The 24,717-nt window shown below is 38.9% G+C and overlaps 1 protein-coding gene across 1 annotated transcript; it reads right to left on the minus strand.

Annotated features, from left to right (window-relative positions):
- Window positions 1-647: 647 nt before the first annotated feature.
- Window positions 648-2,820, minus strand: CLDN8 (claudin 8). Its single transcript, XM_032353681.1, has one exon. It carries the CDS (start codon window positions 2,608-2,610, stop codon window positions 1,933-1,935), a length of 678 nt encoding a protein of 225 aa, XP_032209572.1. The 5' UTR covers window positions 2,611-2,820; the 3' UTR covers window positions 648-1,932.
- Between the last annotated feature and the right edge of the window lie 21,897 nt (window positions 2,821-24,717).

The following is a 24,717-nucleotide window of genomic DNA, read 5'->3' on the forward strand; positions in this document are numbered from 1 at the left end:
CGATATAAGTCATATAAAGCAGGTAAGTTCCTAGCATATAACATTAATCACTAGTATTAGTTAATGTTATTTCTTTTTTTTTTTTTTTTAAGAGTTAATTTCTTTATTTGACAGACCGAGATCACAAGTAGGCAGAGAGGCCGGCAGAGAGAGAAGAGGAAGCAGGCTCCCCGAAGAGCAGAAAGCCCAAAGCAGGGCTTGATTCCAGGACCCTGGGATCATGACCTGAGCCAAAGGCGGAGGCTTTAACCCACTGAGCCACCCAGGCGCCCCAGTTAATGTTATTTCTTGAGGTAGAAACTTATTTAGCTACGGAAAGTTTTTATAGAAATGGCTTAATAGTGGTTTAATAGAAAAGGCTTAAACATACATAATATTTATGGTATACACGTTTGCTGGACCCTAAGCACTATCTTAATACATTACAAATACATTGTCCACATCAAATATTAATGTGTGAATAAAATGATTATAAAGAATAATGTTGTTAAATAATATGTAGTATTTTATAGTTTCAAAAATTAATGCTGAGTCTACCTTTGTATTTAAAATGTGTCTTCTTTTTAAATTAGAAAGCTGAAAATATCAAGATTTTTAAAAACTCTTTAAAGTTAACAAACAGAAAAAAAGAAGAATGAAAAAATATCAAATTTATATAAAAGGCACAATTTATTAATATAAAGGACATAGAGTAAATATAATATATATAGTCATTTAAGCTAGAAAAATGCAGATACAAACTTTCAAAGTGAATTATCAGTTGCATCAAATCTGGGGGAAACACAAAGATACAGTATTTCTCTATATCTTAGTAAGACTGAATAAAAAATTGAATTAGTAAATATATAATTTTGATGGGATTGAAATGACAATTTGAACTTCAGTATCTATAAATATCTTAGAAGCAGACAGAGCATACAAAGGATTAATTGTTTTTGTTTTTTGGTAAGTTACTAAAAACTAAGGCATATTGTCCTATCCTGTTATTTATATTAATAAAAGCCCAAAGCCTGTATTCAAATAGTTGTTAAAATATTCACATACATACATGTTTCCTTGTCAAATTCCATCCTTCTCTGGCCATAGAAACTTCAGAGAAAACAAAACAAAACAAAACAAAACAAAACAAAACAGAACTAAGTTTCCTGAAGTCTTTAATGTTTCTTAGACTATGGTTTTATCTTTCTTCTTAGTATAGCCCTGGAAAAGCAGTTTGAATGCAAAGCCCCTTGACAAAATATCTGCCCTTTAAAAGATGTTCATTTAATATACAAGAAAAGAAGGCCTCTGGGGAAAGAGGATAAAGGAGTTAGAATTTCTAACTTTTAGGTTGAAAAACAAGATATCAGAAAGCCATTTAGTTTCCTTTATGCTGCTGATTAAAGCCTTCGTTTTAACCTTAGTTACAAATCGATCACGTTAATCGCTAAGCTGTTTTTACACAATTAATATTAACCTTCTTCAATCTTATCCCCGATTCCACTGAAAAGCAATAGTTGAATTTTTTTTACTCAGTGTATTGAATCCGTATTTCATTTAAAAGAGAACCCTGTAAGCCTGTCTCTATTTATGTGAGATATAAACATCATGCTGATCTACATGCATCATGCTGTGTCATAGAGAAATCACGGCTGTAAAATGATACAGTCTTTACCAATGTCATTTTGAAGTAACCAGTGAAAGGAAAAGATGAGTGAATCATTTTAGAAAACAAATGACTGCACTTCCTAGAACAATCAAAGGACTGTGTGTAATATCTCATTCTGCTGAAGTAGCTTATAGAATCGTAAATAGACAATGCACAGTTCCTGTAATTAATGTTAGGCAGTTAAGAACGGCAAATCAATATCCCTTTGGGTTCCAGTTTTAGAAAACAGTGGGCATATCAGTCATTTGCATGGCTTTATCAGTAAAGTTAAAAACTAGACCCGACTACACATACTGACTTCTGGAATACACACTCGGTGACTTATTTTCCCTGTGATAGCTCTTCTGGGTTGTGCGATGGGAAGGGACAGAGTATCTGTAGCTTCTGCTCTTTTCACCATAACAGGAAACACAGCAGAAGAGTGCCCCTCCAGCGATCAGCGCCAGCGCAGTGGTCCAGCCTATGTAGAGAGCATCTCCCAGCTCGTGCTTTTGGGCAGTCTCCACTATGGGGCTGTAGAACTCTCTGATGATGGAGTTGGCCACCCAGCTCACCGGGATGAGCACCAGGACGCCCGTGACGATGAAGATGATCCCAGCCGTTAGTAAGATGTGACTCTTTACCTTCTCGTCGTCCCCAGTGCATCTGGTGCATTTCATGCCCAGGACAGCGGTCATGAAAGCCAGGAAGGACAGCACAGAGGCAGCACACATCAGCCCTCTGGATGCCTGTAGGTCCGGAGAGAGAGCCAGCAGGGAATCGTAGACTTTGCACTGCATCCTGATGTTAGCTTGCCTCACGCAATTCATCCACAGTCCTTCCCAGAAGTTTTCAAAAACCACAATGTTGCTTCCGATGAAAGCAGACACTCTCCACTGAGGCATGATGGTGACAGCCAGCGTGCCCACCATGCCAACACCTCCAAGCACCAGTCCGGCAATCTGCAGGGCGTAGGTAGCCATTGTCCTCTGGGATGGGTTTTATCCGACCGGAGTCCTGAGCCGGTCGGGCTACTCTGAAGAGAGTTTCTCTGCGCCTCAGGAGAGAACAGTTTTCCTGTCGTAAGGACCTCAGAGCCTGGTGGTTTTTCAGAGCTGCTTTGCTCCTTCTAGCCAGATGAAAGCCAGTGTTGGCTGGCTGAAGTGCCCCCCCCTTACACTGACTAGGACAGGTAAACTTACAAATCAGGTGGGGCAACTTTCTCAGCCAATAAGAGGGGGATGGTAACCCAGGTGTGTCTAAACCGGCAAGAGATACTTGGAACGACTGAGCCTGCACATAAACATTCTTTGTACTTCTCAGTTTTCCAAGAAGACAGCCGTATGTTTACCTGCAGGCACAATTAGGAGAGTTTGCACAATCATCAAGGAACGCACCAATCTCTTGCGACATCAAAGGTGTACTTTGTACAGGCAATTCTGAAACTCTTCATAAGAGCTGCTTGACCATGGCATGAAATAAAATTAATCTGCCTAAGAAATTGACTAGGACTGTCAGAATGCCAAAGTGAAAGGGGAGTAGGGGATTGATAGATTGCTCGTACCTGGGGAACCACATTCTTTGAAACACATGTGATCCAAGTGGTTGATTTAATGTGTCTACAATTTCAAAGCAAGCTTGACTGTGGTGAAATCAGGGAACTGATCACACCAAGGACAAAATAAGGCGAAAGTCATTAAATATACAAGATTGCCACCCCCTCCCGCCGTGGTACCAAACACATATTGTTCTCTTTTGAGCCAAGAAAACTTCTTGATTCATATTTTCCCAATAATCTTAATTATAAGGAAAAAACAGCTGTAAAACAATAAATTAATCCAAATGATTTTCTCATGTAGCAAGTACTCAAGATACCCCGTGATGAAGTGATTTACAGATCTGTCTTCTGCTGTGGCTCTATCTTTGCCGCTCTGTCTTCCCAGACTGAAGGAACTTGAATTTTGCAGATGGTACAAGACTACTGGGTCTACATACGTGGCTGATATTTCTATATACAATATTTATGGGATGAGGTGACTGTGTTCTTGAATTGACTTGTATTAGGTGTTAACTAAACTAAACTGATTTTTAATACCATGGATGCAGGGGGAGATAGAAGCCCCCCAAATGTAAAGCGATTTGAACTGTTTCTTCTCAAAATAATGATGATGACAGTGGTGGTACAGAAATAAACATGCGTGTTGATTTGGGAAAACTCCACTACCAATTTTCTCTGGAGATCCACGGGAATGCTCTTCCTTTTCAAATCTTTTCAAATTTCAAGCCGTATTTTAATCTTATCTTTACATCGTGAAAACAGTCTTTTCTTTGCCATCTTACTTCTTCCTTGCTTCCTTGTATGACCTGAACTCTAAGTAGGGGCGAAAGTGCTTCTTGCTCACTTATTAAACTTTGAAATTCTAATGGCTCCAAAAAGTTTGAGTAGTTTGCAGAGGTTATGGAAACAAAAGTGGTACACGGCAGGGAGGGGAAGAGGAAGATACCAGAGTGAACTGTCTTTGGAAAAACAAATAAAACAAAGAAATGGATAGTATCCCACACTATTCCTTTATTAGATGGGACAGGATGAAAGTTATAAAATTAACACTTGATATTTACAATAATTTTATCCCTTGTTGCCTTGTTAAAGACTGAACTGTAGGGTGTTCTTATGTTGACAGAAATATCTAGCATCTTCTCCTTCAGACTTGTACTGGTTACAGATTTGTGGTGGAGAGGGAAATAGGTTGCTTTTGGAAAAATACCCTGTCATCCACAGTGAAATAATTGACATCAAAAGAGCAGATTACTTTTTTTTTTTTAAGATTTTATTTATTTATTTGACAGACAGAGAGCCCAAGTAGGCAGAGGCAGGCAGAGAGAGAGGAGGAAGCAGGATCCCTGCTGAGCAGAGAGCCCTAGGCGGGGCTCGATCCCAGGACCCTGAGATCATGACCTGAACTGAAGGCAGAGGCTTTAACCCACGGAGCCACCCAGGTGCCCTTGCTTTTTATTTTTAATTCCAACCTGGGAAAAAGAGTGGAAGAGCTGGTTGAATTAATGACTAAATATAAATTACATAAATATTATACATATACACATACACATATATAAACTCGTAGGCAATCAAATCAAAGTTATTTTCTAAATTCATGTGTGACAGGGGCGCCTGGGTGGCTCAGTGGGTTAAGCCGCTGCCTTCGGCTCAGGTCATGATCTCAGGGTCCTGGGATCGAGTCCCGTATCAGGCTCTCGGCTCAGCAGGGAGCCTGCTTCCCTCTCTCTCTCTCTGCCTGCCTCTCTGTCTACTGTGATCTCTCTCTGTCAAATAAATAAATAAAATCTTAAAAAAAAAAAAGAGTAGTTTCCTTTAAAAAAAAATAAAATAAATAAATTCATGTGTGACATATTTTTAAGAGCCTTGATTAGGTATTGCTGAATATCCCCATAAAAGTGGGAAAATTTACGCAGAAGCAGAAAGTACATATGTGAGAGTCTGCACCTTCTGAGGAGTGGCCTCCCCGGTGCACACACTGAGGCGCCAGTTGAATTTGTGTGCTATCAAACCTTTCCTCCCATAGGCATTGAGCTTTACCAGGACCTTACTTCACAAAAATATATTTTCCTCATTTCGAAAATATGAGTACTTTACCAATGGACAGAAGATTAGGATCAGAAAAAGATACCAACCCTGGGTTTATGTTAGAATGATTATAGAAGTAGCTGTTCTAGCAGAAACTACCCAAGGGCACCCAGGTAGATTCCTTATCACACAGTGATCCAGCTAACCCCATAATATTTTGAGGTAATTATGCCCTAAGGGTCGTAGGAAATGAGAAAGACAGAGAAAAATGCTAATACCAAGTTGCAAGGGACAGAGAGACCTAAATTCAGAGATTAAACAGTCAAGTTGACTACTTAACCTGCTTTTCTACATTATGTCTCTACGAAACAACTAACTCGCCTGCAAAATTCAGAAAGCAATGACGGTTGGAGAAAAACAGACTGATAACATTTTTGTTGCTCTTCATTTCAGAACTACAGAGCAATCAATGCAGATGATTCTATCTGTATTTTCATTTCCATTGGAAGAAGCAAACGTTGGCCAAGAACCCATGAAAGGAACGCATGCTCATGTTGACCCGTTGTATTCACTCTCTGGAGATCTCCTTTTTGTCTGTATTATCAGAAGCATGATTTAAGTTTAGCAATTAAATTCACTAAATTAAATTCAGCCCTGGTAACTACATAACACATGCAAATGCTTTCCCTTTATAAACGATAACATACAATGTCACTGTCAGACTGCCCTTGGTTTTGTGATCCTTATTCCTACAGCAATTAATCTTGAACCAACAATCCTTTAGTCTGGGGTTTCTATTAATTCTTATCACTACTTGAAATAATCTTTGCTTCTGCCAATCAAGCAGTTGCCAACTTCTATTGTTTTCTGGATTTGCTTTTGTATTTATTTTTCTCTGTTGTGTTGACACTTTTCAACTTGTATTTATTTTTAATTATTTTTCACTGCTAATTAACTGTACTTGGCTGATCATCTTGTCCTGAGAAAGCAAGTGAACATATCAATAGATCTCTTTGTGTGTGGTTCCCAAAATAATATTGTGCATTGCTACATGTTCTTAAGCTATATCATCCTATTTGTCCTTCAAGATGACCGGCTGCTCATGTTCTCTGTTCTCAAAGCCTTGTGTCCATTAGCAGTTCTCTCCATATTTGCCCCTCTATGATTTATAGTTAATTGCTCGATTAACTCCTTCTTGTATACTAATTATCTAGTGTCTTAGTCGCTTCAGGCTTCTTTAACAAAATATAATAGACTGGGAGCTTAAATAACAGAAATCAATTTTTCCCAGCTCTGGATGCTGAAGGTCTGAGATCAAGGGGACAGATGGTGGAGTTTGTAGTTCAGGGGTAGAACTTTTTTTTTTCCTTTTTTTAAAATTTTCTAGTTTGGCAGTGTGAGAAAGAGAGAGAGAGAGATCTACTCTCTTTCTCTTGTAATAAGGACAGTAATTCCATCATGAGGGTGGGCCCCCCCCTTATCTCATCTTAACCTAATGAGTCACTTCTCAAAGTTCCCACCTCTAAAAACCACTGCATTAAGCATTTCAAATACGAATTTTGGGGGGAGACCAAGCTGCAATCTATGACAGCTAGATACCAACAAACTGGATCAATTAATCCACATCTGAAAGGTCTATTCTTAATGTCTCAGGAGTGCTCTTTATTCCAGGACACCCCCCCATAAAAAAAACCTCATAAATGTAAATAAAAGATAGATAGTGGGAATAATGATTACTGAGAAGTTTTTACATTTCTTCTAGTTTCCACCACATTTTTAAAAATGAAAATCTGAGTTGTGGTGAATTCTGACGTGTTTGGGGAAATTGGGCTGTGTTATTTTATCAAGCCTCATATATATGATATCCCCACTGAAGGACTGGAAATGCAGGGAAATAATTCTTTTTAAAAATACTTTAAATAATGTGCATTGTGTGTGTGTGTGTGTGTGTGTGTGTGTGTGAGTTAATGAGTAATATCTATGGACAGAATTGACACGAACAGCCCTAATTCTAATGACTTAGGCAAACTTTTTCAAGGAGCTGGGAACTGCTAGTAATAATAACTACCGGGTATTAAATGTCTGTGTCAAATGTTCATTATATGCACCAGACCTTATGTTTAAAACATCCTAGAAAGCACCTTTTTCTAATTAACTACATTAAAGCACAACAGAAACTAGGTCTCTTCTAAGGCTACACAGCTTTTTCCCTACAAATGGAGACCAGACATGGACCTAAAGCCTGAATCTTTTCCTCTATGTGTACTATCTCCCCCTGAAGAAAAACAAAGTAACAACAAAATTAAAGAAAAAGAATGTCTATGACACAGGTGGTTAAAGTTAATGAAAACGAGGGAATGTGCTCAACACATTTTTTTTCCTCCCTTGCGTGTTGTTGAGAACTATTTACAATGCTAAGCATTGTGATTTTTTTTTTAAATTCAAATATCCGAGACACCGATATTTGCATTCTTTTCTTCAGATACTCTATTCAGAGGCATTCTTACTGGGGCAATCAAACCACTATTATTCCTGATTTAGAGTTTCAGAGTTCCCACAATGAAATCACCTGTTGGTCAAAGTCACGGTATTAATTAATGATCTAACCACAACTGAAGTTATTTTTGGCTAAAATAAGAATTAATGAGAATCAGTGCAGTGAAGTGAACAGCCTCGGGTACTGGTGTTCTAGGCTTATTGTAATACAGGACAATTTCCCTTTGTGTTTTGCAGAGACATATTAGTGGCCCACTAAGGTATGACGTCATGGTCACCTTCATTAGTTCACTAGAATGCTCTTTTCAGTAGCTCACTAGTACCTCTTTTACCTTTGATCAAAAGCCAAAATAAAAACAGTTTTAAGTTGCATAAACTGCAACTTAACAGTTACTTGGGGGATTATTTGTGAAACAATTTTTTTTAATCTATTTCCTGTAATAATTCTTTCTGTTGAAATGTGAAGGATGATGTGCACATTTTAAAAAAAATTTAAATTTATTTTTTTTTACTTAAATTCAATTAGCCATCATAGAGTACATCATTAGTCTAAGATGTATTGTTCAATAATTTATGAGTTGCATATAACACTCAGCGATCACTACATCAGGTGACCTCTCCCCCACCTGCCTCCTCCTTGGCAACCCTCAGTTTATGTGCACCTTTGAATGCGGAGAATAAAGGCTCTAAGACAGAATTTAGACATAAAGTCATCAACTCCCTTAAGAAAACAAACACATTTTTGCCTGGTAGAGGCCTTAATTCAGACTAGAAATGATAATATCATAAAATGAATAGGATCTAAAAGAGCACATCTCTTAATTTTATTTTGAATCCATAGTAATTTACACGAAGCTTAAGTCAGTTTACTTACACAAAGGAAGAGGAAAGAAAAATGCACATAGGATAATATCACCAAAATTATTTCATATGCTTAATATAATGCATTATAAGTTATATTACTTAATACTATTATGTTAATCATGGGAACTACCCAATAATTAAGTTATATTAGCAATTAAGATTATTAAGTGATATAATTAATTCTATGATGTGACCCTCCCAGTCACCTTATTAGAACAATATTATTATTGTATCAGTTTTACTGAGGAAACCAAGACTTACAAAGTTTAAAAAACTCTCCTGAGGGCTCATGATTAACAGTTAGAAAGACCAGTGTAGGAAGTCAAGTCTTGAGGCACCTGAGGCCATGCTTTTTACCCACTATGTCATAGATCTGGCTCTAACCTAACTCATTGCTTGCAACATTTTATAGATTTATCTCTTGCTGTTCTCTGGAATAATGCTCTACACGCTGTTGGTTTTCAACAGCATTTTGAACAGGACAAAGGAAAATAAGGTGTCTCTGTTTTCTATACCAAAAGCTGTTGTTCAATATGAGAAATCATAAGACAGAAATTTATGGGTGAAAAGTTCACATGCATAGAAAACACACACACACACACACACACACACAACCTTATGAGCAAACAGTGAATACGGGAGCACAAAAATTGACTTTCTCTTGTAAAGTTGGAGTTAACAGGACAGAGAAAAGTAATTAACCAGGCAAATAGAGCTAAGCCATGTTACTGATTAATTTACAAAACAATTAACTTTCCACTTAAAATTCAAATTAAGATTCTGTCCGCCTTAGGCAATCAGTGTTTGCAAATTTTAATAGGGTTAGACATTAAGTGCCTTACTTAAAGCCAACTTCAGACCACACAAGTGAGAATATTATTGGAAGAAGCAGTGCATGGCTTTCTTGGTTTTCAGTTATTTCAAAAAGACAGAAAATAATTGCAATATATTACAACATGCTGGACTTCCTAATATCTCTTCAAGAGAATATGAGGAAAACTATAAGTTGTACAAATTCTCATCTCAAAACTTTATAGAGATTTTGTAATTTTTACAAAACTTTCAAAATGATGTCTCAGAATATCTGCTGAACATTTCCAACTGCCCAACAAGTACACTATGTATAAGGCACCAGGATAGACTTGGGATTAAGAAATAGAAGTCATATCTCTTCTCATATGAATTTATATGTGCACAGTGGCGGGAGAAAGAACTGCTGAGTCAATTAGCTTTGTCATATTAAGCCAAATCATTAAAAATAATAATATCAGTCTACGATCTTACAGCTTTAAAAAAATACCAGATTTCTCCATTCCAGGATGATAAATAAAACTCGTCCCCCAGTCCTCTATGCGTATGTCAGTTGGAAGGGCTTGCAAGGGCACTACCAAACATTTCTTTTCAGGATCTTGTGATAAAGCAACTGTGTGTTTTTATATTTTTATGGTGTTCCCGCAATACAGCAGACCCTGGTCTCCTCTAGATTAGGGGCCTTGCCCTGCTTCATAGCCTCAATGTTCACCCTGAGCTCAGTGCATAAAAAACACTGATTAGTTTAGTGCTGAATTGAGTCAGGGTCCTAAGTTCGGTAGCTCTTGTTTTGTTCCATTGTAAGATATTGCTCCAATGATCTAAACCATTTTTTCCCCTTAAAAAAGCACACTGTTAACTGAACAGACAGATGAGAAGAATAGCCCATCTTCATTCCCATAAAAAAGCAGCTCCAAGGCATTTGGTACATTTTCAGTGAAATCAGACAACCCTAAAAGCATTTCCAGGAGCCTGTTCAGCAGAGGCAAGTCAGCTCTCTTGTCTTACCTCCCCTTCTCTCCTACCCTGGTTCTTGTCATCTTCTTTAATATTCTCTCTATAGGGACCTGTGTGTGATTATGGGACTGGCTTCTAGAAGTCTCTCTCAGACAGTTTCAGTTGGCCCTCTGGTCTGACACTCAGCCACAACATTTTATCTCGTTTCTTTGTTACCAAACTTTGGTCCTACCAGCCAGACCTCTCTCCAGGCCAAAGGCTTGAAATAGGAAAGAGTTTCTGTACTTGGCAGCAGAATGAAACGTTAGACCCAAAACAGGTGTGAGTGGTCATCTGCCTACCTCATCCTGTAGATCGGGGACAAAAACTCCATGAAGACAGGCACCATATCCATTCTACCCACCCTTGTATCAAAGAACTCATATAGTTCTCAGGACAAAGAAAGTGTTCAGTATTGCTTTACTACCACACAGAGAGTACTGGAATCTCTGTGCCTCAGCTCTTGATATTTCCTTGGTGACTCTGGGTAACTAGGATACTGCAACCAAGAGAATGACTTATTGCTTTTTTATTTATTTGTCTTTTTTTATTGTTTGTTTTCTCCAATAGAATGTAAACATTACAGGCAATATGACTTTGTCTCATTCACTAATGTCATCTTCAACTACTAAAACATTCCCAGGTTCATAGTAAGAGTTCAGGAAATTATTGATAAACCAATAAATAAAATAATTAAAGAAAAATGTTTAAGAGGACAACATGTTGTTAATCCCCTCCAAGTACATTATATAACATATTCAGGCTTTCTCAGGTCAATACCTAAGCAGAAAAGAATCTAAAATAATAGTCGTCTTTGGCTCTAACAACCTCTCACGATACCCTCTAGGAAGTCAAATAGTGTCCCAGTGGACCCGTGCATTTTGTTTCAGCTTCTGTGAGGTTTCTTAAGTGATTTCTGCACATTCACTTCCATGTTCTTCTTTACTCTACCTTCTTTCTCTCTCCTCAGTACACAAGTTCCCATTTTTCTACTGCTTACTATTATTAGTCTAATATTCCTCCAATAACCGTGGCAAATATTGGTGGACTGGGAGTTTAATATATAATATATAATTTCAATGTACCGGAGAATTATCGATTATAATTATTATTCTCTAAATATGCTAACAAAAAAAGAGAAGATAGGATATAGAATATTAAGTAATTTATTAAGAAATGACTACTCTTGTAATATGTGTTCTTTAATTTTTAAAAAGAACCAGAATATATATTTCATGCATTCTCTCATTGGAAAAGTAAAATGTATTCCCCGGTCATTATTTAGGAGTTGTTCTGATGTCTTTAGAAACTTTTGTTTTCTCTGACCATCTTTAAAGAGTTTGTTTATTTATTTATTTATTTATTTATTTATTTATTTATTATGTAGGACAGTGCGAGGAGAAGAGTGGAAGGAAAAGGCCAAGCAGCGGATCCCACCGTGGGGCTTGATCCCATGACCCTGAGATCGTGACCTGAGCCGAAATCAAGAGTCTGACTCTCAACCAACTGAGTCATCCAGGAGCCCCTCTGATCATCCTTAAATTGGAATTCCTATAAGTTAATGATGTTGCCAGGAAGGGTTTCATGTAGAAAGAGCATTGAGCTACTTAAATAGCAGTCTCAATGGCCTCAGCCTACCTTTATCAATTTGCCCTGCTCTGCCTTACTCTGAACTCAGAAGAGTTCAGAATATCCACTATATAAGAGTTCATGAATATCCACTATAGATGAGTTAATGATCAGGCCACCAGTGAGCTGTTACTGGAGACTTACCTGGGCTTCCAGTGAACAGACTAAACTTCAACCTTGAAACAGTGATTTCATTTGAAAATAATTAGAAATCTGTGTGGATTACCGTTTCTGTGTGTGTGTTTCCCTTACCTTCCCATAAATTTTGTTTCAGATTACATGCTATTTTGAACAGCTATTTTTAGAATTAACAAAAAATTAAACATTACTAGGAGAAAAATAGCATAATTTAAATATGCTTTTGGCATCTTCCATTGTGGGTGGTGGTTCTCCCAGGGATAGAAACCCAGATGTGTGTGTACATATATGGGTGAGGACATAAAGGAATGACTTTCAGATTCTACTTTGCAGACTCTTTGTTGGCTGAATTCTGTACATGAAAATATGTCTATACAACACACAAAAAAGTACTTTTGAATGTAGGATCCATCTAAATGCAAATATAGTTCTTACCACTCACTTGAGATTAAATTCCATTTAAGTAACATTTGTTGATCTTCTAGCACATGGTAGAAAAATTACCTATACTATTGTAATTGAATTAGACTATTCCTTAATTTGGAGATGGAAAATTCTCCTTTGGCCCAGATTCTAACACACACACACACACACACACACACACACACACACACACACACACACAAGGTCTTCTGGTCATACAACTTTCACAAAGGAAAGGACATTCTTTTCTCTTCACAGAGCAATTAACAGCTGATTCCTTGAAGTCTTGATGGGGAACCTCAGAATATAATAGACTTAAATCGAATGGACTTACTTAGTGAATAGAATTACTCTTACAGTAAATAGACTTAACACAAAGGCAGTAGCACATCTGAATTTTGACACCCCCAATCTCTGGTCTCACAGACCATTGTCTAACTTGATATCTTACCATACCTCACTCACTGACGCATTTGTTCTGTTACGTGGCCACACACTATCACTCTTAGCTCTACATTTGAAACCCCAATTACAATGAGCCCTGAGTGTCAGCTGGTCATAAGAGAAAACATAAAATCAATCAGCAATGTCCAATTCTGAAAAATTATCAAGTCCACTTTTTTACCTACAGAGAAAATTTCTGTTGTAAACACTCCCAGTAATGAATAGCTTGACTCGTCTTAAGTCCTTCACTTGTTTATCCCTATATGAGGTCATCAGTATCAGTTCTCCAGTGACTACAGGACCGACAAGGTCCTAAGCCCTGAAGACCAATCCATGAAGAAGGCACAGTCCCTGCCTCAAGGACCCTATGTGTTACTTAGAGGAGAGCAGTTGCTGTACACAATTATAGCCACCTCTCCAGTCATTTGTAAAATCATAGGACTTATCATATGATGTCCCAAATGCCTGCAGGGGCCAGGGTGAGAATAAAATAGAATGAAGCAGGACAACTGAGTTCAGTGCCTGCTCTCCCAGTGGAGCAAGAACTACCCAAGTCCAGCAGATGTTTGGCAAGCGGGAGCACACCCTCTTGTTCCTAGAGCTCTCCAGTCTCATGAAGTCAGAAATATTTTTTTTTTAATGGAACTCTCCAATTTCTAATATTGCCAACAGTGTGGGTGCAGAACAAAACATATGGAACAAATTTAGCTCAAAATTTACCAGTTTCTCACCACTTGTCAAGACCCAGTGACCCCTAGGTATCACTTGTCATCAAGAAAGTTCCTTACTTGAGTGGTCACTGACCCCACCTATGCTTCAGTTTCTCCATCAACACCAAGAAAGCAGAACCAGCTGGTTGCTTCCATGGAATGTTACAAGAATTAATGGCCCCGTGAAGGATTTAGATCTTGGATAAACTGTACAAACAAACATTGTGATCTCTGATATTATATTTTACCCTGAAGAGTTGCACTGGTTGTCTCAACCCATGGTAATCCAGTTCTGCATATTGCACAAACTCAGGACAAAGCAGTAGAGCCATTTAATACAACTTCTAGATTTGTCCTTAAGTAAACGTTCAATTCCTTTATTTGTAAACTACCTTGAGCAGTTTGAAAGGCTCCCAAAGGAAACGTAAATCTGCTTTCAAAAATGGTCTTCATTTTCAAAGGCAACCTTAATAATTTACGAGCTGCTTATATTAGTTTTCCCATGTCAAAGAAATGGTGGGGATGTGAAGTGCTATTAAAATATTAGAAAAGGGGATGGGCTGGTATGTGCTCAAATCCTCTTATGGAAAACAGCATACCAAGCTTTTCCACTCTCCAAAGGGCACCAGTTTGCCTGGTGGAGAGATAACAATGCATTAGAACCCCTCTGCTAATCTTTCCACCGATTGATGATCCCTAAAACAATGAAGTAGATAGAGCAAAACTGATTTCTATAGATTCACCTTTTCCCTAACAGAAATTCTGTTTTGAGAATATTGTTGCTCAGACAAAAAAACTTTATTTACCTGTGGCAATGTATTGCATACTTTGTCTTGTTTTTCTGGTTCTGCCAGTGCTTAGGAAACAGAGGCCAATGTCACGTGTTGTTTAGGCTGGTAGCATGATGTATGCTCTGTTACTCAGCTTCATTTTCACAGGGCTTCTTTGAGTATAGTCACTAGAGTACAGTCACTGCCTGTGACGGAAACATAGTCCAAAGAGATCCAGATTGTCCAGTGTTGGACAGAAAAAATTAGTATATGTCAGATAAATAACACAATCCAATCGGTTCATCAGCCAGTGATTTTTTAAGTGTCCTCTCAAATATTATATATGAGGGCAATAAATCAATCTAGATCTTCTTTCTCCCCAAAAAATGTCACTGGACAGGTTTGGGGGTGATTAAATCTGGCTAACCACATATCTGACTCCAGTGGGTTGCTTTACTTGAAACAACTGTGTCTACCACCCGAGTCACACGTAAGTGTAAATGAAAGAAGAAAGATGTCCATTTTTGGATCAGACAAACACAGGCTTCTTAAGCATTCAATTCAGAACAGTCTGCAGCATTGCTCCCTGATATGTATCAGCTCAAGAAATAGATACTATTACCCAAGTGCAAGAAATGCAAGAAATGTCAAATCCTGGGAAGATATTGGTCCTGTGAGAACACATATACTATATAGACACTTTTACCTTGTGCTAGCATGATGTTGGTACTTATCACACATTTGAAAAAACAAACAAACCCACCCCCCAAAACAAAAACAAAAACAAAAACCCACTCTAGTAGAGACAGAAAAAAAAAAAAAAATCTTAAGTTTTTCCAGTGGCATTTGTCACATGGCTTAAGACACAAAATACCAGTCTTGGAAATGACTTCACCTCGTCACCAACGTATAAACATTAAGATAATTCAAAACTCACATGACAACTCTGAAGCAGAGCTAATAGAAAGGAATTTGTTTTTTCTGTTTTCTCCTACAGTATAATAAGATTGCTATATATATTATCCGGGCTAGGAACTGGATATATTCCAAATAAAATTGTTCTCATGGGACTGATTTATTTCACAGTTGCCATATGGTCATGATGACCATCAAAGGGGTAATATGAACTCAGAGATAAAAGAATATACAGGGATTAAATAAACTGAGTTTTATGTATTCAACACTGACTTTCCTAGCAGTGTTGGAAAAGTAATGCAGGCTTACATTTTCATTCCCAAAACACAGACCTAATGCTTTTGAGGTATTTGGTTATAAGCTCATCAAACTACCAGGTATATTATCATTAAGTTTGTTTTTAAAAAAGACCCCAAAGTATTATTAAAGCACATAATTCAATTAATATTTAAATTTATGTCTTCTCTATAAAATTATGCCTTGGATAACATCGTGATTTGTGTCTTGTAATGCAAGTGTATAATTGATGAGTTTTAGCTCTGGAGAAAAGGCTGCAGCCTCCTGGAAAATCATAGGGTCTTCTTGGAGCCCAAGGGCCTTTCCTTAAGAAACTCCACTGCTATTGTAGTCGTTAGCATTTCTAAATGACATAAAATGAAATTTGAAGTGTCCTCGTCTTCTTTCTGGTACTTAAACTAGTTTTAAAAAGAGCTATATGTAAATGTGGCCGAATGGTATAGGTGTTTTTTGTGTATGAAGGGTCAACCATAGAGTGGGGACGAAGAGGGGTATCAGTGACTTAGAGCACTTGGGATGACTGAAACCTACAATTGACTAGATGCTTTGAAAGAATTACAATTTTAATCCTTGTGACATCCCTCCCAGGTAGATATACTACCTCCACAGGAATTTAACTATACAACTAAATATACTCTGCATGGCGGAGTGGGAACCCTGACTTGATTCTCTCTACTTCAGTACACTCAGTCTTCAACCCTAGTTCATTTGAAAAACAAAAAACAAAAAAACAAAAAACAACCTGAGTAGGATATTTCCTTAAAGGAATGTTACACATTCAATTCAATGTCACAATATCAATGTCATAGATAAAGAATAAAATAATTAAATTTACTTTTTAAAAAATATTAAAGGGGAAAAATATTTTGGTGCAGTGAAATATAAAAAAAGACATAAACATAGAGAGAAATGGGGAGAAAATGAGACTCTGAGCATGGAGATCACAAAAATAGAAACAGGAGAGAGGAAGTGGCACAGAAATAGAGGGGAGGAACAGGGAGGCACGCATCAACCAGAAGAAGGCATGATGGAGTTCACCCAATACGTGCAAGCCCTGCTGTAAAGCATCTTGCTATATTGAAAAGGTTGACATGTGCAAAATGATATTCTCTACACTGCTTTTCTAGTTATTCTGGACATTATTTAGATTGCAAAAATTGAATGAACTTGTGTAAAATGTTTGGACACGAGGTTACATCTGAAGAGAGTGGATGGTTGCCGCATATCCTTTTTGTCGGCATCAGCAGTGACAGAGGAAATACGTTTCTGGAAATACGTTTGTAGAGGTGACTAGCTAACAAGGAAAGAAGTTTCTAGGTACTTCAAACTTCACATCATGACAGAGGTGGTACCTCCCATGGTGACCCAGATTTGCTCTCTGGTTTAGGGGATCATTCCTAAAGTCTCAGGCTATAGTCCGTGCGGTCACTCTTTGCAACAATTCTGTGAACTGTATCTTTCTTTGGAAACACTCCTTTGTGGACTAACTAGGAAGTGTTTGTGGACCTCGGTTATGGATTCTGACTAATACATAATACACCCATATCTGGGTGGCTCAGATGGTTAAGCGTCTGCCTTCAGCTCAGGTCATGATCTCCAGGTCCTGGGATCCTGGGATCCACGTCGGGCTCCCAGCTCAGCAGGCAGACTGCTTCTCCCTTTCTCTCTGCCTCTGCCTCTCCCCTCTGCTTGTTCTCACTCTGTTGTTCTCTCTCACTCTCTTTCAAATAAATAAACAAATCTTTAAAAATAGTAATACAGAAGGAAAGAGTTGAGCTGGTTGGGACAAAAAGCAGAGATCCCTTGGTTTTCAATACCAGTATTGTTGAATGGACTGAGAGCTTGCTTCCCAGTAAAATTTGGAATGTGGACTGATTAATTTCTCTTTATAGGGGCTTTTTATTTGGTCTTTAGACTTTTTGTGGGCTCACTTGGATTTAATAAAGCTCATATCCTATTGGCAGACAAATCCATTAGGACCTATCGATGAGATCTACATCTTAGTCACATAAAATCAAATTAGAGTGCCAAAGTTCCTGACTCCTGGTGGACATTTAAACACTGGTAATAGCTTTTGTTTTGTTTTGTTTTGTTTTAAGATCATTATGAAACCAACTGGTGGTTTAACTAGGAATAGACTATCAGAAAAGGGCATGGTCGAGAATAGCATGCCAATTTGAATTCATAGTCAGTTAAAGTGAGTAGGAAAGAATTAAGTTCAACAAAAGGCAGAAATAATATATTTGTGCCAGCCCAAAGGAGATGGAAGGAAGAAGAATGGCTTTATCAATATGTCAAGAAATAGAAATACACCAGAGGAAATAGGCCCATTAACAAATGACTGAATAAAATGATTGGGGCTTGTGATATAGATAGATAGATAGATATTATATATATATATATATATATATATATATATATATATATATATTTTTTTTTTTTTTTTTCCCAGGCACAACAACGGGTTATTTTCTGATTCTTCAAAGCATTGCACAGGATTGGAGCAGAAACAGAAGAGAATGTAAACATTGAGTTCCACCCCTGGAGCTCAAAGGAAGACCCTTTTCCCCAGATAGGGGCCGGATAGGAAACAAGGTGAAAGGTGGGGATGCTGGTGAGACAAAGCAGGAGAGGCCTGAGAATACACGGGAAGATGGGTGAAGAGGAAAGAAAGCAAAGAGGATGGCAGGTGGGGAGAAGAGAGGACATTTCCCGTCCCAGTGCATGTCCCCTTAAATAAATGAGGGCAAGAACATTGTGGAAGGAGAACTAAAGGGCAAAGGATAGAGCGAACACCCCCAACCTGGACCCACCAGATCCTCTATACATAGTTACAACACAGAGATGTCCGGAAGTAGAGCAAGAAGAGCCTTGACAGGAATAGTGGGGAGCTGGCAGAACTGAAGAAGGGAAAAAGGAACTCTGATGTACTCACAGGCAAGGGGTGCAACTGCTAAAAACTGCTGATCCCCATCACCAAGTCACCCTTGAGGTGACAAAAAGCCAATCAGGATTACACCTGGGAAGAATGCCTGAGGGAATTGGGGCAGGGGTGACAGAGACCCCAACTGGGCCCAAATGGAGGTCAAGGGCTCCAGACTTGTTCATGGCTGCCCCAATGAAAGGCAGCTGCCCTGTGCACTCATTGTCCCAACTCGGTAGGGATCAGCAGATGGCAAGGAGATGGGTTGCCAAGCCACTTTCCCCAGAAAGAGTGACAGCCTGCCCGTGTGTGTGTGTGTGTGTGTGTGTGTGTATAGTAAAAGGAGCAATTACTACAGGTCCATTAAAAGAAAAATAAACAAAGAAAGCTGGAGAATACACTGAGGTCAAGGACTGAGAAGAGCAGCTCTCCCCAGGTGGGATGGAAAAGGAAGAGTCCAAGAAACTCTTAGTCTCAAATTGAAGTCAGCATGTTCTTCTCTTGGGTATTTTGCTTTCTTTTTTTTTTTTTCTTTTCTTTTTTTTTTTTTTTTTTTTAAGGGAAAAATAAAGACTTGTGTCTGAAATCACAAGTCTCTTAGAGGTGACAATTTCAGGTTCTCATCACTTCATGGAAGGGAATCAAAGTCGATCTCAAATGGAAAAGTCAAGATCACGTGGAAGCTACGCAAGTCCCTGGCCATTCACCAGCTATGATATTGGCTTCTGGTGTGGGAGAGGATTTACCTCTGGGAACATTAAACAATGGCAAACAGAGCAAGAACAAGATTCCACCCATGGACTTAGAGAGACACAGTAAAAGTCAATAGGGCTTGAAAGCAGGTTGATATGCCATAGAATTTGGCTTTATGGTTTTATGGTGTGTGAATACCTTTCATTATAGAGATAGACTGTTGGTGGGGGGAGGGTGGGGGATGGGGAAAGGAGCAGGATATTCACCAAAAGGCACACCTCTCAGCTTCGGTCCTTGAGTGACTGTATGGCTCTTCCTGGGGTGGTGGGGTTGGGGAGTTCCTTGGATGCAATATTCAGCATTGGTAACCCTGTGTAAGCCAGATAATACTGTAGTTGTTGTGATTTCACCCTGAAATTCAATTGCTTTTCCCAAGAAAATAATTAATAACATGATGTTTAAGTTATCACTCTGTGCAAAGGGGAAGATGATGTTATTCTCGCTTCCCAGCAGGAAGGAAGCTTTTCCCAGCAATGGGGTCTTTATCTCAGCCACGTTCTCCCTCACGGGGAGCAGATGGATATTGATTCCCATAAAGAATGTTGAAACAGTAAGCCCGGCTGAGAGTGTCATGTCGCAATTCTTGGCAAAGTGAGAGTTTTTCAGAGATATTAGGAAGGAGTCGTTTTCTATCTTCTATCTCCCAACTAGTCAAGAATTGAGTAAATATATAAGCCAAAACCAAAATCTAGCAATGAGGATCTCGAGAATGGTGATCAAAACTCCTAAGTGATTAAGTGACACGGGAACAATGTAGGATTCAGCTTAGGGGAGATTTGCTTAATCACATCTGCTATGGATTCTTGCCAGTTCCTTAGGGAAGAATGAAGAAGCATTCTGTGCTCCTCTGGGAATTCTTTAGAGAGTTTTATCCTATATAAATATGTAAAATATGTGCAGGTTTTATTGCAGGCAGAAATGCGGTAAACCACCGTTTAACTCAAGTGGGCAGTAGAATCCAGGCTCCATGCCATCATCAAAACTTTCAAATAACTCCCATCAGGCAAAATAAAAAGAATCAGAGATTGTTATAAAATTAAATAGCATGTATTTGGTTTAGCCAAGTGGAGTCACCAAGGTTATAGAATACTGTAATGTCACTAGGAGACATCCTCAGAGTTTAAATGCCTGATAGATATCCTACTAAGAGTTTATTCCATTTGCTCATTCTCTGAACTGCTACCTGCAGAGAAAACAAATTGATATTTTCATTTAAGTGATTCCAGATCAGTAAGGCCCATTAAAAAATAACTCAGTGGTAGGTATATATCTGCAAATTTACAGATTTTCACACATGCATCTGTAACACACACTAATCCTGCCAGATCCTTCAAAATCTGAAATATATATATATATATATATTACTTTACGTAATAATTTTAAGCTAAAAAATAATGGGCTACAGCAGTGATTTGCTTAATTGCTATTTTCATTTTGCTGAAACTGTCCTGAGCATGAAGACTATTGCAGTCAATAAAACTGTAGTGAATATTTATTTCCCTTTGATCTTCTAGCTAAAATAAAAGACAAATACAAAAATAAACACATTAATAATTTACGTATATATTTATCAAACTTAGGTTTACTCAAAAATTTGCTGTTTGCCGGCCTACTGAAAACACTGTACTGCTTTGGGAAACCCCCAATATTTGTGAGTAATCCTATCAATCTGGGATGGACAATATATGCAGCCATGGTAGTACTTTCCCTTTCTATACCCACATAATTTGTTACCAAATGATTTTACATACTGACCCCAGATTTGGCCTGTGAAACCTGTTCAAAATAATTCTCTGGCAGAATTTGCTTTGGGTCCTAAAATCTAATTGTCATCACTGATCTAATTGATATAAAGCCGTGATGGTTGGGAACTGCCATTCATGGTTAGCCAGTCCCAGTGTAGGATAGGTTGGAAGGAATGCCTATCAGTTCGCTCCTTAATGGAGAGCAGGACTAAGCGGATACCAAAAAGAGTTATCTATTGGGAGGGGCGCCTGGGTGTCTCCGTGGGTTAAGCCTGTGCCTTCAGCTCAGGTCATGATCCCAGGGTCCTGGGATTGAGCCCCCCATCGGGATCTCTGCTCAGCAGGGAGTCTGCTTCCCCCTCTCTCTCTCTGCCAACTTGTGACCTCTGTCAGATAAATAAATAAAATCTTAAAAAAAAAAAAAAGAGTATCTATTGGGATATGCCTAAGAATTCCAGACTTCAGCCCTGAAAAGCAGACTGAATTATATCCAATAATGTAAAGGAACCAATTTGGTTTTTAATCTTAATGCCGCCCTGAAGATCTGCAGCTTCCCCATCCCCCACCAGCCCTGGGTATCAGTATCTCTCGTCACAACGGTTGTTATGGAAAAAAGCCTCTTCTCACTTTGCATTACCGATCATTGTGCACTCTTTAGTTCTCAAAATGTCGCAAGAAAATGGGTATCGGTTTCCTCTCGTTATCTGGATGGTTGTTAGCTGCAACCAATGCCTGGTGGGATCCACGTTGTCATGTTTGTGTATTAGAAGATACTGTGTTAATGACCAAAGAATCACCATGCTCACCTGCCACTGTTAAAGGATGCATCTCTCCCCAAGACATTCTGTGCTCAAACACAGGAGGGCTGACCTACCATCATTAAACAGATTTTAAGGAACAGAGTGCTTATGAGGTTAGGTCACCTGGCCCTGCTTCATTTGCCCTATTTAAACATATTAAAACCAAACCAAAAAGAAGGCAAGAATATTAATACCGTTTGAATTAATGGCTGCTAAAAACTAAGTTAGCCAAGTTATGCTCCGGTTAGCTTGTTTCTAGGGTCCATTATGTTAAATCACATTTTTTTTTTAAAGATTTTATTTATTTATTTGACAGAGAGAGATCACAAGTAGATGGAGAGGCAGGCAGGAGGTGGGGAGCAGGCTCCCTGCTGAGCAGAGAGCCCGATGCGGGACTCGATCCCAGGACCCTGATATCATGACCCAAGCCGAAGGCAGCAGCTTAACCCATGAGCCACCCAGGCACCCCTTAAATCACATTTTCAAAGATAAATTGCACTGAGAAGTTGTCTAAGAAATAGAGGAAAGTAGGGCAGATGGATTCTACACATGATTCTAATATATAACCTGTGACTACTATGCTTGGTTTCTTATACTTCTTGCCCACTTAATTAAAAAATAAAAATTCAGTCTTGCCCATAGCTAAAACATCCATGTTGAAGTAGCTGGGGATTAATCAACATCTGTTCATGCACAGGACACTTCGTTTTTCTACTTGACATCACTGAAGTCCTGCAAAGCCATCTTTCTCTCACTTTTTTTTTTTCCCCTTTTTAAAGTCAGGTACTTAATTATGTCCTTATAATTATTTATCCTTGTCAATTCATATCAAAACAACATAGCTACAGGGATTTTTCCTTGATGTTTAAAGATTTTATTTATTTATTTGACAGACAGAAATCACAAACAGGCAGAGAGGCAGGCGGCAGAGAGGGGAGAAAGCAGGCTCCTCTTGGAGCAGAGAGCCCGATGCGGGGCTCGATCCCAGGACCCTGAGATCATGAACAGAGCTGAAGGCAGAGGCTTAACCACTGAGCCACCCAGGCGCTCCTTTCCTTGATGTTTAAAGAGTGGTTGAACAGAATCTGTTCAGGAGTTAGCCGCCTGCTGTGTGGCCTTTCACATCCTAATACATAATTAAGGTCAAACAACTGTTTCTGACCTGAAATGTGACTTTAGTGCATGAGTCAACCGCGTTTGCTCATGAAAACAGATTAACAAGGTTGCGGAAAAATGACTCAGCCTTCAGGTCCTTGCAATGGGTGTGTTTTTCTGAACGCATTCATTTGCCTGAATGAAAACCAAGAGTCAGAGGCTCAGCTGACTGAGCCACTCAGGTGCCCTGCCAACACTGTTTTTGTCCTGAGGAAAACTGTTTTGTTCATGTCATTGTTGTTGACATGAGTTAAGAACTAACTTTGAATCAGCGTGCTGAGGGAGAGCCCGCGTGGGCAGGAGAGCTGGCTATGGCAACAGCTTTCTTGAATTCATATGTTTTGGAGCCCAAAGGGATAGACAGCTGAGAGAAGATTCCTGAAAGGCAGAGGAGTAAGGACTCTGGGTCCTGCATTTTGTTTGTTGGCCTTAGGCTTTGTGATTCCTATTTGATCTCTCTCTTCCACACACAGACACACACCTTTGTTCTTAGTCCTTTGTTGTTGTTGTTTTTCTTAGCTGTTTGGAGGGAATATCAAGATTCTAACAGTGTCTATGCTTAGGGGTTGTGTGTGTGTGTGTATGTGCACATGTATGCACTATGGACTTGCTTCTGTTTGAAGGAAGTTGATTCAAGACTATGGAAGTATCCTTAAGAAAACTTGAATTCCATTCTGCAGCTAGATAGGGGGAATGATATTCAGGAGACTAGAATTTCTAGAGACTAGGGGGGTTCCCAGACCATTGAAATGTAGGCTTGAAAGAAATATCTGATTCCCAATGCCTTTATGAAGCCTTATAAATGTAGAAAGTAAGGCTTAGAGGCAAGAAAGTAGCTAATAAGTGACACAGAAGTAATTTTCTTATTTCAAATCTTAATTGTTAATTCTGATTCGGGTTATGATGGGCTAGCCTGCAGCAGAACAATTCTCCCATTAAAAACAACATAATCAGCAGAATTTAAAAAAGAAAAAGAAACAAAGAAGCCACAGACACACATGCACACACACACCCACACTCACACACTGTTTAAAGGCATCCAAGAATTACCAGGCAGCCAGGACTTAAGCAGTCAATATTCCAGAAAGAAGAGGTACTCATTAGAGTATTCCAAATATTACATCATGTTGTCCCTCAAGACATGGTCAGTTCATAACAGAGGTGGACAGAAAGGCTGAGAAGCCAGGTCAAAGCTGGTAATGAAAGGCAAAAGTACTGAGCAGAGATTTTGATGGTCTCAGGGGCTGGAGAATCCAAATGATATTTAGGGCTATCAACGTGGACAGTAATTGACAGTCAATGATCCTGGAGGGAAAAGTGGCATGGAGAAGTGAACCCAACAGCTGAGCCTCTTTCCTCCCAAAGCATTCATCAGAAGTGGCTCAAGCCAAGAGATGGAGAAGCTTAGCCAAAGAGCTGCTCCCATGTGGCGGAGAAGCTGTGCAGAGTTGCTGGTGGTGCTCAACTCTGGAGAGTTAAACACTGAATTTCCACGTGGACAGCCGCTGGTAACCAAGCCAAACTCTCCGTTGGTGCCCCTGAAGGACTGCACTGTAATAAAGGTAGAACTGAAGTTTATCAGACTTGACAAAGACTGAAACCCATCATAAATCCATTCAATCACTGAAAGTATTAATGT

The sequence above is a fragment of the Mustela erminea genome, chromosome 1 (genome assembly GCF_009829155.1).
Source record: "Mustela erminea isolate mMusErm1 chromosome 1, mMusErm1.Pri, whole genome shotgun sequence".
Classification (NCBI taxonomy): Eukaryota; Metazoa; Chordata; class Mammalia; order Carnivora; family Mustelidae; genus Mustela; species Mustela erminea.

Excerpts from the sequence above, each read along its gene's own strand:
- CLDN8 (XM_032353681.1), bottom strand. The coding sequence starts at position 2,610 with ATGGCTACCTACGCCCTGCAGATTGCCGGACTGGTGCTTGGAGGTGTT.